Source organism: Podarcis bocagei (genome assembly GCF_964188305.1).
Source record: "Podarcis bocagei genome assembly, chromosome: 5".
In the NCBI taxonomy this organism is placed as follows: Eukaryota; Metazoa; Chordata; class Lepidosauria; order Squamata; family Lacertidae; genus Podarcis; species Podarcis bocagei.
In genome coordinates this window covers 102,089,806-102,108,205 of record NC_138129.1, presented here as the reverse complement: position 1 = coordinate 102,108,205, position 18,400 = coordinate 102,089,806, and the positions used below count along the sequence as shown (strand labels likewise).

The following is an 18,400-nucleotide window of genomic DNA, read 5'->3' as shown; positions in this document are numbered from 1 at the left end:
CCTTGGCCCCCCGCGGGACTTCCCGAAGCTCTTTTTAAGTCCGGCGGGGGGCCAAGGGATTCCTTCCCAGCCGCCCGCTTTTAAAAGCACTCTGGGCAAAGCAGCGCACTTCGCTGCTTTGCCCAGAGTGCTTTTAAATGCGGGCGGCTGGGAGGGAATCCCTTAGCCCCCCGCGGGACTTCCCGAAGCTCTTTTTAAGTCCGGCGGGGGGCCAAGGGATTCCTTCCCAACCGCCCGCTTTTAAAAGCACTCGGGGGAACACCTGCCCCAGCCGCCCCACTTCGGAACGCTGTTCCGAAGTGGGGCGGGGGGGGCGGGGACACCTGCCGCCGCCGCCCCACTTCGGAACAGCTTTCAGAAGTGGGGCGTGGGGGCGGGGACACCTGCCGCCGCCGCCCCACTTCGGAACAGCTTTCCGAAGTGGGGCGGGGGGGCGGGGACACCTGCCGCCGCCGCCCCACTTCGGAACAGCTTTCCGAAGTGGGGCGTGGGGGCGGGGACACCTGCCGCCGCCCCACTTCGGAACAGCTTTCCAAAGTGGGGCGTGGGGGCGGGGACACCTGCCGCCGCCGCCCCACTTCGGAACAGCTTTCCGAAGTGGGGCGGGGACACCTGCCGCCGCCGCCCCACTTCGGAACAGCTTTCCGAAGTGGGGCGGCGGCGGCAGGTGTCCCCGCCCCCACGCCCCACTTCGGAACAGCTTTCCGAAGTGGGGCGGGGGGCGGGGACACCTGTCCCATCCCCCCACTTCGGAAAGCTGTTCCGAAGTGGGGCGGGGGGCGGGAACACCTTCTGAAGGCGGGCAGGGGGCGAAAGTCTTTGTCCCCCCTGCCTGCCTTCCCAGGGGCTTTTAAATCGCCCCGGACAGCGGAGAAGTCCTCCGCTGTCCGGGGCGATTTTAAAATGCCGCCCGCCAGCATTTTAAGATAGCCCCGCACAGCGGAGAAGTCCTCCGCTGTCCCAGGGTTTTTTAAAATGCTGGGGGTGGGAAGAAAAGCCCTTGTCCCCCCCCCAGCCTTCAGAAGAGGTCCGGGGACAGACTGTCCCCGGACCTGGTCTGAAGGCGGTTTCCCTAGGAACGCATTAATTGATTTTCAATGCATTCCTATGGGAAACCGTGCATCGCAAGACGAAAAAACCGCAAGACGAAGAGACTTGCGGAACGAATTAATTTCGTCTTGCGAGGCACCACTGTATATGTATATTAAATGTTCTTCAAATTTGTCAGTCAATTCAATTATACCTTACCTTTTTATCCCTCAATATTTTTAAAGTGTGGGTGTTAATTTTGTTAAAAAATAAAGTGTATTTTAGCACCAAATTGATTGCAACCCGAAATAAGATTTACAGCCCTTCAGAAGCAGAATCAATGCTTCACAGAATCATAGAGCTGGAAGGAAGAGACCTCAAAGACAATCTTGTTTAACATCCTGCTGATGCAGGAAAATGCACAACTACATTTTCCTTTGAACTTTATAATTCAGGGCATGAAAAAAGATTGCTAAAAGACAACCTAGAGTCAATATGTAACTTGGAAATCTTCTGGCAATTGAACTTCATTCTGAATTACGGTGGCTGTAAACAGCCAGATGAAAAAGTCAGGCAGTGCAGAGTAAATTAATCTGAATCCCACTGCGCCTTCCACCAGGTACGAGCGGAAGCAGGATTAAAGCCAACAGTGTTATATCCAGAGGACTATGTTTTCCTTCCACTTTAAACTAAAGTACATAGTAAATGATCTGGTCAAGCTCTGTGTAGATCAGCTCAGAGTGCCCTCCAAAGATACGTGGGTGGCCAGCAGTAATCCATTGCTGTGGAAATTTAGTTTTGATCCCACAGCTCCTTTAGTAGCCAATACAGTGGTGCCTCGCAAGACGAAATTAATTCGTTCCGCGAGCTTTTTTGTCTAGCGAATTTTTCGTCTTGCGAAGCACGGTGTCGGAAAAGTTTTGGAAAAGCTTCAAAAATCACCAAAGTCTTCAAAAACTTCAAAAAAGGCTACCACACCGCGTTCTACGAGTTGCTCCTTGAAGTCAAGTCACAACTGTATTAACGGTGTTAAGAAAAAGGAAACAAACTTGCAAGACGTTTTCGTCTTGTGAAGCAAGCCCATAGGGAAATTTGTCTTGTGAAGCAGCTCAAAAACCGCAAAACCCTTTCGTCTAGCGAGTTTTTCGTCTTGCGAAGCATTCGTCTTGCGGGGCACCACTGTATGCAGTCTAGCCAAGGAAACATCCAAGAGCACCTGCAGGAATTACTTGCAGGATTGGGCCCACATCAAAACCCAGTTCAGTCTAGAGAAATACTTGCCTGTGGTTACTTCCCCCTTCTTTTATAGGGAATTTCTAGGTTTCAGGCAATGAAAGCCAACTTTCTGGATGAGCATTAGAAGTAAAGTCCTAGAGAACAGCGCTTTTGCATCTGTGGATGCCAGATAAGAGAGGACATTATATACTCTATGCTATATTGCAAGTAATATGAAATTCCAAGGACAAAATGTTTATTATTATTAAAGCCAATCACCAACCTCAGTGACATTGACTAAATTAAACATCTGTTTTCTAGCCTGGCTTAGCCTGCTAAGTTTGTGGTAAAAGGCTCCCAACTCAAGAAAGCCTAGACTCTGGCCTCGCAACCCGAGATACGGTTTTACATATTATTGTACGTGTTTTATTACATGTGTTTGATCGTGCTGTTCTTTGCTTGCTTGCTAAAACCTGTTTGCTTTCTATTTGCCTTTTGGCTATAAGCTGTCTTTGGCTGACCAATAAATGTTGACAATGCATATTGAAAGAGTGGCTTAAAGCCCAAAGGGTTCTGCAAGCGGCGGAACGGAGGGAAGCAGCCGGGAACGCGGGCGCACGTCCAGCAGGGACCTTTCGGCATCCCGGGGAAAGAGGCGCAGGGCAGCGGCAGCGAGGGCGGCCAAGGCGGCGGCCGCTCCTCCTCTCGCCCCGTCCCTCTGGCGAGGGCTGGCAGTGGGGCCGCCCGGTTTCCCTGGTCGCTTCCTCACGCCTCCTCCGGACTTTCGCACTCTCCTCAGCCTTCCTTCTCCCGGCGGCAGAAGCAGCGGCGCAATGAGGGCCAGCGCCTTGAGGGGCTTCCTACGGCTGGCGGGCCTCTCCCGCGCGGCCTCCGTCCCAGAGGCGGCCGGCACAGCCCTCCTGCCCGCCGGGGTGCGCGCGGAAGGCGAGGCGGGCCTCCTCGGGAGGAGAAAGCGGCCCGCCCGAGGCTCCCTCCCGTGGGGCCTCGGCGCGGGGCGCATGCGCTCCGTGGGCGCCGCCATTTTGACGGGGGCCCGCCGGGCCGGGGAGAGGAGGCCCTGGGCGAAGGGCGGCGGCAGCAGCGGCCTCCTCCTCCTCCTGCCCGCGGGACCCCCTTCGCCCCCCGGCCATGGGCAACACGGCGAGCGAGCGCGGGTCCGGAGAGCGTCCGGGGAGCAAGGCGCCCCGCTCGGAGGCTCCGCCGGCCAAGGAGCCCCCTCCCCACAAGATCATGGTGGGCAGCAGCGACGACCCCGCGCTCTTCAGCGCCCCCGACGCCAAGGTAGCCCTCGAGGACCCGCGGCGGGGGGGGGGCGTCTTGCCTTCTGCATCCCCCCCGACTAGAGACCCGGCTGGGAAGCAGGGGGGGGGGTGCAGCTGCTCCGAGGGAGGTCTCACGGGGGACCCCGCCATAGTGCCCCCCCAGCTGAATCCAAGGGCCGCCTCCCGGGGGCTGGAGGGGTCGGGCTTCGGAGCGCCCTGGGGCCGGGGGGGGGACCAGGGGGCAAGATGCAGCTCTTGTTTTCCTCCTGCAGCTTCCCGCGGACAAAGGTTTTGTGTCTTGGCACCACGACTTGGACGAGTCCATCAAACCAGCCCAGCAGGCTCGTCCCACCGTCATACGATGGACGGAGGGAGGGAAGGAAGTCTTCATCTCTGGATCCTTCAACAATTGGAGTGCCAAGATCCCTCTCATTAAAAGGTGCCTTGGCTGAAATGCTGCTCTGCCGGTGTGTCGGGGAGGAGAGGTGGTTGCACAGAGCAAACGCCGGCCAGAAGAGCACGGGGGGGCTGGGAATGAAAGGCTGCCGGGGGCTGCTCACATCCATCCATGCGCCTCATGGGATTGTTAGGGCTTGATGGCTCAGCCGGTGCAAAGCACTGTGCTCTGCTGCGATGGATGCTCTGAAGGCCTGGCTTTGGTGTGTGATGGCCCCGTGTCGGACATGGCACATTGCAAAGGTTTGAAATGCTTCACATAAAACGTATCATTAATCCTGGCAGGGTAGGGCAGTAACATCTTGATTTTGTAAAGGAAACAATGATTGAGGAGAAGATGTAGTCAGATGTAGCCTCCCCAGGAACACAGGGGGCCTCTCTCTCACTTTAAGCCTACTTCAACATGCCCTTTTTTGAAAACTGAAAAAGCTGGTTTTTAAAAAATGGAACTGAGATCTACACCACCTCTTTAGCTTATGAATTCTGCTTTTAACCTAAACAGGGCATAGACTGAGCTTGAACTGAAGATGAAGTCTATATTTTGTTTAGGAGCAGATTCGTCCACTATCTAGGCCAGGGGTCCCCAAACTTTTTAAACGGGGCTGGTTCACTTTCCCTCAGACACTGTTGGGGGCCAGACTATAATTTGAAAAAAATATGAATGAATTCCTATGCACACTGCACATATTTTATTTGTAGTGCACAAAAAACAGGAAAAACAATACAATATTTAAAATGAATGATTTTAATCAACATAAACTTATAAGTATTTCAATTGGGAAGTATTGCTAATGCTCGTCCCTACAACCCAGCCTACACAGGGATCTCCCTAACCCCCATGGCCCAGTCTACATGCAGGCCTTCCATAATGCATTTTTATTCATTATTCAGATTACACAAAAAACAAAAAAACCGGTACACAATATACAAATAACAGTATTAGAAATACTCAATAAAAGATTGAGAGAAGCAATAGAGGTTAAAGGAATTAAGGTGGGAAAGAGAGAATATAAAATCAAAGCTTTCGCGGACGACATCGTACTTACTCTAGAAGACCCAAAAAACAGTGTAAAAGAAGCCTTACAAAAATTTGAAGAGTTTGGTGCGGTGTCAGGACTTAAGGTAAACAAAAATAAAACTAAAATGTTGGTTAAAAACCTAACTAAGGAAGATTTGATAGATTTAGAACAAAGGGCGGGAATTATGATAACTAAGAAAATAAAATACCTAGGAGTGTGGATTACGACAAAAAACCTGAATCTGTATAAAGATAATTACGAGGCCACATGGAAAAACATAAAGAAAGATCTGGAAATTTGGAGGAGGATGAAACTGTCCTTTTTGGGGAGGATAGCGATAGTTAAAATGAATGTTTTGCCCAGAATGTTGTTTTTATTTCAAACTATACCTGTTCTTAAAGGTCTAAAACAATGTAAGGAATGGCAGAGAACGCTGGCGAGATATATCTGGCAGGGAAAAAGACCGCGGATAAAAATGAAAATAATGGTAGATAAAAAGGAAAGAGGAGGTTTTTCCCTACCGGATTTGAGCATATACTATGAGGCGGCGTCACTACTATGTTTAAAAGATTGGATAAGACTGGAAAATAGAGATATGTTAGATTTGGAGGGCTTCGATAACAGGTACGGATGTCATTCGTACCTGTGGTACGAAAAGGTGAAGGTTCACAGGGGCTTTTTAAATCATATTTTTAGGGGACCAATCTATCAGGTATGGGAGAGAAACAAAAATCTCCTGGAAAGGAAAACTCCCTGGTGGATCTCACCAATAGAGGTGATAAGGATTAGGAAGACCAATATGGAAGAAAAGAATGAAGAACTGACAAATAAAACAGAGCAAGGAATTAAACTTAGACCGTATGAGGAGACTAAAAATCTTATTTAGTGGCTGGTTGCAATATCACCAGGTGAATGAGCTTCTAAAACAGGACAAAAGGAAAACGGGGTTTGAAGATCAAAAATCTAAATTTCATGTGGAGGTAGTGGAAGGTAAAAACAAAACACTGTCCAGGATATATGACATATTGCTAGAATGGCACACAAAGGACGAGGAGGTGAAGGAGGCAATGATCAAATGGGCTATAGACATTGGCCACAATATTGACTGAACGGTGGGAGGAATTGTGGAATAGTAGTATAAAGTTCACGGCGTGTATGACACTGAGGGGAAATACCTGGAAAATGATATATAGGTGGTACCACACACCGGTGAAACTCGCAAAAATGTATAGGTTAAAGAATAAGAGATGCTGGAAATGTGGTGAAGCGGAAGGCGATTTCTATCACATGTGGTGGTCATGTAATAAAGTGAAGGGATTCTGGGAATTAATCTACAACGAGATTAAAAAAATATTTAAATACACTTTCCCCCAAAGACCCGAAGCCTTCCTGCTACGAATGATAGGTAAAGAAATTAAAAAAGAAGACAAGACCATATTTCTTTATGCCACCATAGCCGCAAGAATTATGTTGGCACAAAACTGGAAAACGGAAATCATACCTAGTATAAATGATTGGCAGGTCAAAATGGCAAACTATGCCGAACTTGCTAAACTAACACTTAGAATACGAGACCAGGATGAACAGAAATTTCAGGAAAATTGGAATAAATATTGGAACTATATTGGAATTAATGTGTAGAGGAAACTGGCGGGGCTGAAACAAACCTAACAGGGAACGATAAATTTTTAAGGTTAAAGCAAAATGCGTGATTGCGGAATTGATTTGATTCTTGCCAAGGGTGGAGGGGAGTCGAGGGCTCCGTAGAGCTCAAAACATTACGATTTTTCTTTTAGGATTTTTTGAATAATTTGAGGAAGGAAAATAATAAGATATGTAAACGTATATTTATTTGTATGCTGATAAGTTTATTGATATTCTTACATGCAGGCCTTCCATGCCCCCATCCCCACAACCCAGCTTATACATGTCTCCCTAACCCCCTTCCCCACAACCCAGCCTATGCATGTGCTTCTCTAACCTTCCCTAATCCTTAAGCCCCATCCTCACGACCCAACTTGCCTGTGTTTCTCCCTAACCCCCCCCCAGCTTGCACGCCAGTCCTCCAACACCAAATCCCCACATGCCAGCTTGCCTGCATGTCACCCGTCCCCACGACTCCCGACTCACTGCGGGGGCAACTCCTCTGGCACATCACGAACTCGCGGCATTGCAGGTGCGCCAGATCGGGGGATTGGAGTCAGTACTGGGCCCAGGGGGGGGCGAGGTGGGTACCCTAGGAGGGCACGGTGCTCTGCATCGCCAGCAAGGCCCTCACGCGGGCCAGTCCTTGCTCGCTTCGTCCACCCCGGAAGGGATGTGGCGCTGACCCGGGCCTGCTCCCTTCGTCTCTGATTTTCTCGCAGAGTACTCCTGGACAGTGTTCTGAATGCTTTGTCAGCATTTGGGTTAGGGTTAGGCCTTTCTCCCCTCCTTCCTCGCTTCTCAGGCGCCTCAGACCCTGGTAGAGACACTCCGGGGCGGGGAGATGCCCGGGTGGTGCGTGAGGAGGCTGCGATTGGGAGATGGGGTCTGGGGTCTGCGGCCCGTGGAACTTAGTTTGGGGACGCCTGATCTAGGCATTGTGGGCTTGGTAAAACGTACAACTTTAGTCCTTTCCAAACTTGAGTGCAATCTGTGTGTCTGGTCGAGGTTTACTACAACCACTCTAGGCTTCCCTGCTAGAGTAGAGCTGCCAGCTAGAACTCTTTGTTGTCTAGAAGATTTCCTCTCATGGGCATTCAGCTCCTGAACTGAAAGCTGCAGCTAAAGGATTACCCTTGTGAGATTTAGGTTCTGGCATGCAACACCCTGTGCTGTGCTTCTGTTTCAGCTTCAGGTGATGATTAATTAAATGCTAATTAGTGGGTGGAACTAACCTTTCCTCACAGGTGCTTAACTTTAACTTCTTTTACTTGGATCTATTTACTGCAACTGAGACGCTTCCCCAGCTGTCACAGGTTTGTAAGAGCACAAAGATAATGGCAGGACAGGCTGTTCTCATTTAAGCCTCCCTCCCCACCAGTACCTAAAAGGGAAGGCAAGGGATTTCTAATAAATTCCAGACCTTACAGTAATTTGGAAATTTTACTGGTTTATTTCATACAATATTGTACAGAGAACAAGACTCGAGAGAAAGCTGGCATACATTGGAGGTCCCTTGAACTTGATGGGTAAAGCGTGCACAGAGATGAACCACTGTGCCAACCTCTCACCTTAAAAACCACCCTGAAAGAATGAGGACATAAGGTTTCTCTAAAGCACCATTAAAACAGTAAAGACCATGGGGTTGCTTTGAAATAGGAGTTTAAATGTGATTAAAAAGTTTTATTGTGGCACTGAAAAACTATAAAGAAGGCACCATGTGAGCTCTGGAAAGGCTGTTCCCTAACGCAGTGTTTTTCAACCTTTTTTGGGCAAAGGCACACTTGTTTCATGAAAAAAATCACGAGGCACACCACCATTAGAAAATGTTAAAAAATTTAACTCTGTGCCTATATTGACTATATATAAAGTAATTCTCTTGAATAGGAATCAAATAAACACAAAGAAAGTATTTTATAATTACTTTATTATGAAATAGTAAGTAAACAGAAATATGAAAAATTATAAAATACTTTATTCAGTGCGCAACCTGGGCCTGTTTGGCTGAACACAAAGCTGATATTCTGGCTGGAATCGAACGTTGCGGACCGTTCTCTGCTCAGCGGGGATTGATCCGCTGATCCCCGCTGAGCCGGCGGATGACAGCTCCGTCTCTGCACTGTGTGCGGAGAGGGAGATGTCAGAGCCCCGCTGCTCTCTATGCTCTCTATCCCATCCGATCTGATCCCCACCCAGGACGGATGGAAAATAGGGTGGACACAATCCGGCGCCCGCCTAGTGGGCGAAAATGTGACTTTTTAAAAAAAATCTTCCGAATTTTTCAATTTTTTCCACGGCACACCAGGCAACATCTCACGGCACACTAGTGTGCCGCGGAACAGTGGTTGAAAAACACTGCCCTAACGGGCTCCATCATTGAGTAGGCCATCTCCTCTTTTCACTTGACAGTAGGATACACAATTGGGCCCCCAAAGGGGATCTTAAGATTCAGGGAGCTCTGTGTGGTGGCTCTGTGTTCTTCCAGGTAACCCAGTCTTGTGCCAGTATTGCTGTGGCATTTGACAGTACATGACAATTGCAGCTTTAGTACTTTGCTGTTCTTTTCGGGGCTCCCTGTAAATTCTGGCACAATGTAGCTCACTTATACTTTGAGTAGTTTGATTAGTTTTCTAAGTTGTCCGTTTGGTTTTTTTGCAAGCTTTTGGGGGGCTTCTAATAGATTTTATTTTCCCATTTTTGAAAGTAATGCGTAACGTGTTTTATATTGACTATTTTTATTTCTGCTGTGTTTTTTAAAAGATTATGTATGCCACCTGGAGCTTTATGGTTATGGGGCAGGATAGAACCACAGTTGATACATGAGTGGGCAGATGGTGCTGTGAGTGGATGGATGAGGCTCTAAGCTGTTGCCTCTCACTGTGGATGATTGCTCCCTCTCCTTTTAGCCACAATGACTTTGTCGCTATTCTGGACCTTCCTGAAGGGGAGCACCAGTACAAGTTCTTTGTGGATGGCCAGTGGGTTCATGATCCCTCCGAGGTAACTCCTTTTCTTCCATGTGTCTGTGTCATATTGCTGAGAGGTCCTTCTGCACGCCCCCCCCCGTACATTTTCAGGTGGGCTGGGCTTGACCTTGTTGCCTGCCCTGTCAGCTTAGTTCTCTGAGCCAGGGTCACATGCTGCAGGCTACTTCCCTGGGTTAACTATCAGTGCACTCTGTAGCTTCTGATAGTTAGAAGAGGCAAGCAGGACCTTCTGGCTAAAATTGCCAATGACAAGGCCCCTGGCTTTCCTTCCAGTTTTGCTGGATTATTTTGACTGCTTCTATGATTTCTTCTCTTTTTCTTTTTTCAGGGTAGAATCCCTGGCACTTAACTGTGCTTCTGAATTTATGTACTGCTCCCCTAGTACATATTCTGACTGGCTTTTCGATGTAGTTCGTAGGTTTTAATTGAATAGTGAGACCTTGTGTTCTGCATTGCTTATATGTTACATCTACCACTACTGAGGATTTTTAAGTCTTCCTTTTTTGTAGCTGTGTTTAACCTCCTCTACACAGTTCTCCTTGCTTCACCTGGGATGTGACTTTGTTCTCTGCATATATATGTTGGGAAGGCTGGGGATTTGACCTGCGGCTGTGGCATGTACCTCTGTCTTGTTTTTCAGCCAGTGGTCACCAGTCAGATGGGGACAATTAACAATCTGATTCATGTCAGGAAGTCTGACTTCGAAGTGTTTGATGCTTTAAAGGTGGACTCCCTAGAAAGTTCAGAGACTTCCTGTCGAGGTGACTTTCTTGTGCTGTTGGTGTCAACATCCAAAATGATGGTGTTTCCTGGTTTCCTTTCTCATACTATCTTTATTTTTAATAGACCTTTCTGGCTCCCCTCCTGGAATATATGGCCAAGAAATGTATGTTTATCGACCTGAGGAGCGTTTCAAGTCCCCGCCCATTCTTCCTCCCCATCTCCTCCAAGTCATCCTTAACAAGGATACTAACATTTCGGTGAGTACCAATCCGAAGGCAGTATACAGCAAGACCTTTATAGAGGGCTCCATTGTGGGAGGTGCAGCCTTACTCTAAAGTGAGCTGTGGTTCCCAGAGTGTCTGGAGCAGGACAGGTCACACCTACCTGCTACGGGGTGTGCCCACATTGATTGGCCTCATGCGGCTAAAATTTAAGGTACAGTGGTGCCTCGCAAGACGAAAAGAATCCGTTCTGTGATTCTCTTCGTCTAGCGGTTTTTTCGTCTTGCGAAGCAAGCCCATTGACGGATTAGCGGATTAGCGCTATTAGCGCTTTTAGCAGCTTATCTGCTGATCGGATCAGCTGATAAGCGGCTTAGCGGCTTAGAAAAAGGGGGGGAAAGGAAAAAAAACCAGCAGGAACTCGCAAGACATTGTCTTTTTTTACAATATTTTATTAAGTTTTATCAATAGAAAAATTCAGAAAAACACAAAAACAGAAAAAAACAAAATTACAAAATACAAAAATACAAACATTAAACACAAAAAAGAAGAAAAAACACATATAAAAGAAAAGAAAACTCCCTCTTTTTTTTGATTTCTCATCTTTAGTTAACTTATTTTCCTGACTTCCTCGCGCCTCCCTTTTTTGTATCCCTTTTAAAAATTGGTTCAGCAAATTCATATCCAATTTAGCTTATCTATTATCAATCCCATCTTACATTTTACCTTGTTGCTAGAACCCCTTCAGTTCATTTCAACGTCATCAGCATTCAAAAATTTTACAATGTTTCTGTAAATAAATTTTAAATTTCCTCCAATCTTCTTCCACAAGCTCTTCTCTCTGGTCTCGGATTCTACCAGTCATCTCCGCCATCTCCATGTAGTCTATTAATTGCATTTGCCATTCTTCCAGGGTGGGTAACTCTTGTGTCTTCCAGTGCTTTGCAATAAGAATGCTTGCTGCTGCTGTAGCATACATAAAGAAAGTTCTATCCTTCTTTAACACCGATTGGCCAACTATGCCCAGGAGAAAAGCCTCTGGTTTCTTCAGGAAAGTATATTTAAATACCTTTTTCATTTCATTATAGATCATTTCCCAGAAAGCCTTAATCCTTGGGCACGTCCACGAAAGGTGAAAGAATGTGCCTTCCGTTTCCTTACATTTCCAACATTTATTATCGGGCAAATGATATATTTTTGCAAGCTTGACTGGAGTCATGTACCACCAGTACATCATTTTCATAATATTCTCTCTTAAGGCATTACATGCCGTAAATTTAATCCCGGTGGTCCACAACTTCTCCCAGTCAGCAAACATAATATTGTATCCTATATCCTGTGCCCATTTTATCATTGCAGATTTTACCGTTTCTTCCTCAGTATTCCATTTCAGCAGCCGATTGTACATTCTTGATAGTATCTTAGCATAGGGTTCTAACAATTCTGTTTCTAACTTTGATTTTTCCACCTGGAAACCAATTTTTTTATCCAAGTTATAAACTTCTCTTATTTGAAAATAATGTAACCAGTCTCGCACCTTCTCTTTGAGTTTGTCATAACTCTGCAATTTCAATTTGTCACCTTCCTGTTCTAAAATTTCCCAATATTTTGGCCATTTGGCCTCCATGTTAAGTTTTTTCAAAGCTTTCGCTTCCATAGGTGATAGCCACCTTGGGGTTTTACTCTCCAAAATGTCTTTGTACCTTATCCAGACATTAAACAATGCTTTCCTAACAATATGGTTTTTAAATGCCTTATGTGCTTTTACCTTGCCATACCACAAATATGCATGCCACCCAAATATGTTGTCATACCCTTCAAGATCCAAAACATCTGTATTCTCAAGAAGTAGCCATTCCTTCAGCCAGCAAAAAGCTGCTGACTCATAATAAAGTTTAAAGTCTGGCAGGGCAACCCCCCCCCTCTGTCTTTAGCATCAGTAAGTATCTTAAATTTTATTCTGGGCTTTTTGCCCTGCCAGACAAATCTAGATATATCTCTTTGCCACTTCTTGAAACAATCCATCTTGTCGATAATTTGCAATGATTGAAATAGAAATAACATTCTTGGCAATACATTCATCTTAATAACAGCAATTCGACCCAGCAAGGAAAGCTTCAAATTCGACCAAATTTCTAGATCTTTTTTCACTTCTGACCAGCATTTCTCATAGTTGTCTTTAAATAAGTTCACATTCTTAGATGTCATATTCACCCCCAGGAGAACTCGCAAGACATTGTTGTCTTGCGAAGCAAGCCCATAGGAGATTCGTTTTGCGAAGCACCTCCAAAACGGAAAACTCTTTCGTCTAGCGAGTTTTCCGTCTTGCGAGGCATTCATCTTGCGGGGCACCACTGTACATGTAAGCACCCAGTGACAGAATTAGAAATGGCTGCATAGGTGAAAAGTGACATTTCCTTCTGTTTCAGTGTGACCCAGCCCTCTTGCCTGAGCCAAACCATGTGATGCTGAACCATCTCTATGCCCTGTCAATTAAGGTAAGGCCAGGACCAGGCAGCCTGCAGTGCTTCTTCCTCTTCTTGCTCCTCCTCCTCAGAGCTTGAGGGCAATGGACTGAGTGTTCGCTCTTCTCTCTCATTCCTGCCATGCACGGCACCATCTTGCTAATTGCTTTACCTCCTTGCCCAGTTGTGGGTTTTAACAGTTTAGAATTCAGGGTACGATAGCTATGATTGAGGGAGCTGTTCAGAAAAAAAGCATTCTTGGGGAGAAGCTGAAATGAGAGACTAAACCACTGAGCCTCTTAGTCCTGCCAATCGGAAGGTTGATGGTTTGAATCTGTGTGGTGGCGTGAGCTCCTGTTGCTCTGTCCCAGTTTCTGCCAACCTAGCAGTTTGAAAGCACACCAGTTCAAGTAGATAGATAGGTACCACTGCGGCGGGAAGGTAAATGGCGTTTCTGTGCGCTCTGTTTTCTGTCACTGTGTTCTGTTGTACCAGAAGCAGTTTAATAATGCTAGCCACTTGACCCTGAAAGCTGTCTGTGGACAAGCTCCCTTGGCTTGAAAAGGGAGATGAGTGCCACACCCCATAGTCGCCTTCGACTGGACTTGACCGTCTAGGGGTCCTTTACCTGAAATGGAAAGCACTTCTTATGTCTGAGGCTGCCTATATCTTGTCTGCTGTTCTGCTCCAAGTGCCTCTTCTCAAATATCCCACTTTCTTCCAGCTCTTCTCAATGAGGATGGGAGCAGCCCATTTTACACTTTGAGTCTGCAAGTATTTTACTTTGGAAGAAAATTAAGGATGGGGAAAGAGGAAGGGTGAAAGTGTGTAAAAACCCTCTAAGCACAAACTTTCTGCTCTAATATCTTCATTCTCTTAACCCCTGCTCAGAACTTCCCCCACCAGCCCTCTGTAAGCAGTTAGTGAGGGGTAGCCAATACCTGGTACTCTCCAGATGTTTGGGACTACAGTTCCCATCATCTTTGACAATTGTCCATATTGGCTGGAGCTGATAGGATTTGCAGTCCAAAACATGTAGTGGAGAGCACCATGCCATGGTATTCTAGAACCCTTTAAATCCTCCTCTCTCCTTCCCTCCCAGGATGGTGTCATGGTGCTCAGTGCCACTCATCGCTACAAGAAGAAATACGTCACTACTCTCCTCTACAAGCCCATCTGAGTTGGGTCTGTCCTTGTCTCCATGGGAGCACAGGCCGCTGCTTTGTCTGCGCACATCGGAATAGAAGCAGACACAAGAGCGGGCAGTCGGCTTCTGGGCTCTTCGTCAGAGGCTACTGCTCTGCATGAGATCAGTCTCTATTGGCTTTGCAGGCTGATCAAGCGCTTTCTTCCTTGATGGCTGTTTGTGACATACAAGTTGCACCTCTTTGTAGCATAAGGATATTACCAAATTTGGGGGATGCATTATCTTCTTTAGACTTATCAACCATGGGGGTGAAATCGCTTCCTCCTGGGGAATGTGAAGAAGCACTGAGCCTTCCTTTCCTGCTAACCTGTCCTGGACAGCCAAGCGTTTTCTAGGAGTAGAACAGTGTTAAGGTAGAGATCGGCTGCTCCTTATTTTACCTGGCCCTGGGAGAATTATACATTTCCTGCCCCCTTTATGTTCCAGTCATTGTTGGTTAACATAGGGCCTTTGCCAAGGGATGCTACAATGGGGGGGCCGGGACCCAGAGGATAGGTCTAGCTAGCACATGGTTACGAATCATGATGACTAGATAGAACCTCCACGCTTACAAGGCGTTCCCATCAAGTGCTGCCTGTCGGTTTCCTGACAGCATCTTGTTGACCATGGTCGGAAGAAGTGTGTTGGACTACACAGACCTCTGGTCTAATGGGGCAGGGCAGTTCTTACATGCTTAACACCTACCGCTGCAGGCCTTTTATAGCCACATTCAAAATTGCAGAGTTGCTTCAGTGTGGTGCCATTTTAAACCATAAGGTGCTTGTCCTTTCCTGTGGAATCACACTGTTCTGGGGCAGTATTTTCAGTGTTGGACACTCCTGTGAAGGGCCCTTGAGTCACTCCTCATCAGAATATTTTTATTATCCAAGAAAAGAATCGGCTGTGGTCTGCAGACATATGCAAACAAATACTGTGCAGCAGGAAGTAGCTGCAGTGCTAGGTGTGGAAGGCAATTGACGCTGGAAATGTGGAGCTGCCTTGCAGTCTCACACCAAAGGTCCATTTTGCCCAGCCAGCTGGAAGCTAATAAAGAGAGCAGGTTTATGAAGACTTTCCTCTCTTCTTTATCCCCAGAATCAAAGGCATATTGCATCTGAATGTTGAGGCTGTTTTAAGATGTCTTGGGTAATAGTTACTTAATATTTGCATTCATTGGAATTGGCTTTTCCTGCCTATTTCTAGCCCTCAGCTGCTGGGGAGAGCCTGGCTACTGCCTTCACACTACACCTGTTTTGGGAAGACCATCAAATCTTACAATGGAACTTGGCGTGACCTGTAGTTGGCCAACACCCTTTCCCTAACACATTAGCTTAGCGGTCATTTTGACATATATTTGTGTGTGTTTTAAGAGTGAATTTTATATGGGCATGGAAAAAAGTCCTGAGATACCTGACATTTCTCTGGCGGCTAGCACATCTCTTAGGATCTTGAGAATCACAGTTTTGACTTACTGATGTCTTAAACATTTTCTAGCCTTCAAAACAGTGGATATTTGGGGGTGGGGAAATGAGTGAATTCGATGCTTTAAGAAATATTCTTACCCAGTGCTGTTGTTCTGGGCACTGGACTGTCTCGCCAGAGTGGTGCATGCTCTGGTTATCTCCCGCTTGGACAACTGCAATGCGCTCTACGTGGGGCTACCTTTGAAGGTGACTCGGAAACTACAACTAATCCAGAATGCGGCAGCTAGACTGGTGACTGTGGGCAGCCGCCAAGACCATATAACACCGGTCTTGAAAGACCTACATTGGCTCCCAGTATGTTTCCGAGCACAATTCAAAGTGTTGGTGCTGACCTTTAAAGCTCTAAACGGCCTCGGTCCAGTATACCTGAAGGAGTGTCTCCACCCCCATCGTTCTGCCCGGACGCTGAGGTCCAGCGCCGAGGGCCTTCTGGCGGTTCCCTCATTGCGAGAAGCAAAGCTACAGGGAACCAGGCAGAGGGCCTTCTCGGTAGTGCCGCCCGCCCTGTGGAACGCCCTTCCAGCAGATGTCAAAGCGATAAACAACTACCTGACATTCAGAAGACATCTTAAGGCAGCCCTGTTCAGGGAAGTTTTTAACATGTGATATTTTAGTGTATTTTTGGTTTCTATGGAAGCCGCCCAGAGTGGCTGGGGAGGCCCAGCCAGATGGGCAGGGTATAAATAAATAAATAAATGCAAGCAAGCAGCGTTAAGTTAGTGGTCACTTGGACCATGCTGTCGGCTCAGATTGTCATGTGGAGAGAAGTGCAGAAATGCAGGAAGAGAATAGAAGAGCTGAGGTGAACTAAGAAGTGGGCTGGTGCTGGCAGCAGCCAGGGAAGGGCAGGGCTAAATGGCAGAGGCTTGGGGGGCATAAATAGAAAAGGGCCTCTGTATGGCTCTTGCATGGTTTCCATACTGGCAGGTTGCCTGGCAGAGAGGAGCTGAGCACTTTGTGGCTACTTGAGGGATTTGCAAGTTCTCCCTCCCTAACCTTTAGCTACGTGCTCATACAGCCAAAAGTGTTCAGCGTCAGCCTGGATAGAGGAAAGGGCTGAGTGGTCCATGCACCTCCATCCCAGCCTGCTTGAACTGCATTCACAGGTCCCATCTGTGTCTTGCTTAAGCAGTTAAGTAAGTTGTTTTGCATCAAGAAGGATTTGAGGAGAGACAGCTCCTTTTATAGCATGCAAATACCCTGCCCTGTTGGGTGGTGAGAGGCAGATGATGTCAGCATCTCCAAATAACCGGGGGGGGGGGGCAAGATAATGGAATTTAACATTCAGCCTGATCCTTTTCCTCCTCACAGCAGGAGGTCCTGGCTGAGCATGGGGAGCCACAGGGAGCACCTGCACAGGATACTGTTCCTTTTAATGTACAGATACTTGCAATATAGAATGGGTGTGTGGTGCTCTTCCAAGTGTTCCTGTTGATGGCAGCTTGTATGGGGTAAGAGGAACCAGTTTTCCCTTTACCGTGAAAAAGTGTCGTCAGAGAGACTTTGGAGGGTCATCCCAGAATCTACATTGACCCCTTTCCCATCAGGGGCATAGTCCAGTTTTAATTTATTGTGTACAGAAACTGAAGATTTTTTTTCATTGAAATGTAACTTTAATAAAAATTTATGCACGTTATTAAATGGAAAACAGGCTTGGTGCTGAGTCTCTTGTTGTGGTTCTTATTAGCTTGGACATGGAGTGGGGGGGGGGCAATGTCTCATGTTTGCTCCTGTGGTGGAATAGTGACTAGAAGCAAGCAAAGTCATGGCTTCATAGATTTATGGCCTTTATAGGGATTGTGGGGAGCCCCTGAGATCTGGAGACGTTGGCTGTCCAGCTGTGTGTATGCAGCCCCATGCCCCCAGCAAACCCACTTACCGTATTTTTCGCCCTATAGGACGCACTTTTCCCCCTCCAAAAATGAAGGGGAAATGTGTGTGCGTCCTATGGGGCGAATGCAGGCTTCAGGAAGCTATCCCCCCAGCCCGGCAAACTCCCAGAGCGATGCCGAAGCTGCCTCGTGGCTTGGCTCCCTCAGCTTTCTGTTATTGTTCCTGAAAATCCGGCTCGGCGCTCGGCTGAGCCAGTCTAGGCTGCACAGGCTTCTCTTTGCCAAGGCAGCCTCGGGCTCAGGCTGCGAGCAAGCAGCACGAGTCGAGCGCCGAGCGGAGCAAACCTCAGCCTGGCGTGCGTCTCAGAGAGAATCGGCCCAGCACGTGCGGTGGGGGAAAGTGCTGCTCGCTCCCTGCCACGGGATGGCGGAGGGGGAAGAGGGAATTCCCAAGTTATGGGCGACTTTCGGGAGCATGCCTCCCATCAGCCAGAGAGAGAGTGTGAGATGCCAGCTGCGGGTCCGTGCTCTCTGCAGGGACTGGGGCGCGGCGGCCCCGATCCTCCATGCCACGCGCGGCGGGGGAAGCTGGGGGCTCGCGGGCGGGGATGTCCAACGAGATTGCATGTTTGCTGCGGAGGAAGCGCCTTTCCCGCAGGCTCCCCATCGCCGATCCCCATGAGCAAGCGAGCAAGCTTTGGGTTGCCCTTGGCGAAGTTCAGCCACAGTTTAAACGTCTCCCCCGGTGGCCTGCTGGATGCCCCCTCGGCGGCGGCTGCTTCCTCTCCCGGTGGGAAGGTTGTGAGCCACCCAGAGGGGATGGGCGAGCAGGCCAGTGCCTGTTGCTAGCTTGGCC

General features: G+C 47.8%; 1 protein-coding gene and 1 long non-coding RNA gene across 2 annotated transcripts; both read left to right on the top strand.

Annotated features, from left to right (window-relative positions):
- Positions 1–1,200: 1,200 nt before the first annotated feature.
- Positions 1,201–2,785, top strand: LOC308587834. The gene is made up of 2 exons (XR_014008545.1): positions 1,201–1,862; positions 2,219–2,785. It is a non-coding gene; the product is annotated as an uncharacterized lncRNA (long non-coding RNA).
- Positions 2,786–3,310: 525 nt separating this feature from the next.
- PRKAB2 (protein kinase AMP-activated non-catalytic subunit beta 2) lies at positions 3,311–15,299 on the top strand. The gene is made up of 7 exons (XM_081193336.1): positions 3,311–3,546; positions 3,800–3,966; positions 9,553–9,646; positions 10,274–10,394; positions 10,480–10,613; positions 13,007–13,075; positions 14,145–15,299. The coding sequence occupies exons 1-7, from the start codon at positions 3,394–3,396 to the stop codon at positions 14,220–14,222; spliced, it is 816 nt and encodes a 271-aa protein (XP_081049462.1). The 5' UTR covers positions 3,311–3,393; the 3' UTR covers positions 14,223–15,299.
- Positions 15,300–18,400: the final 3,101 nt, after the last annotated feature.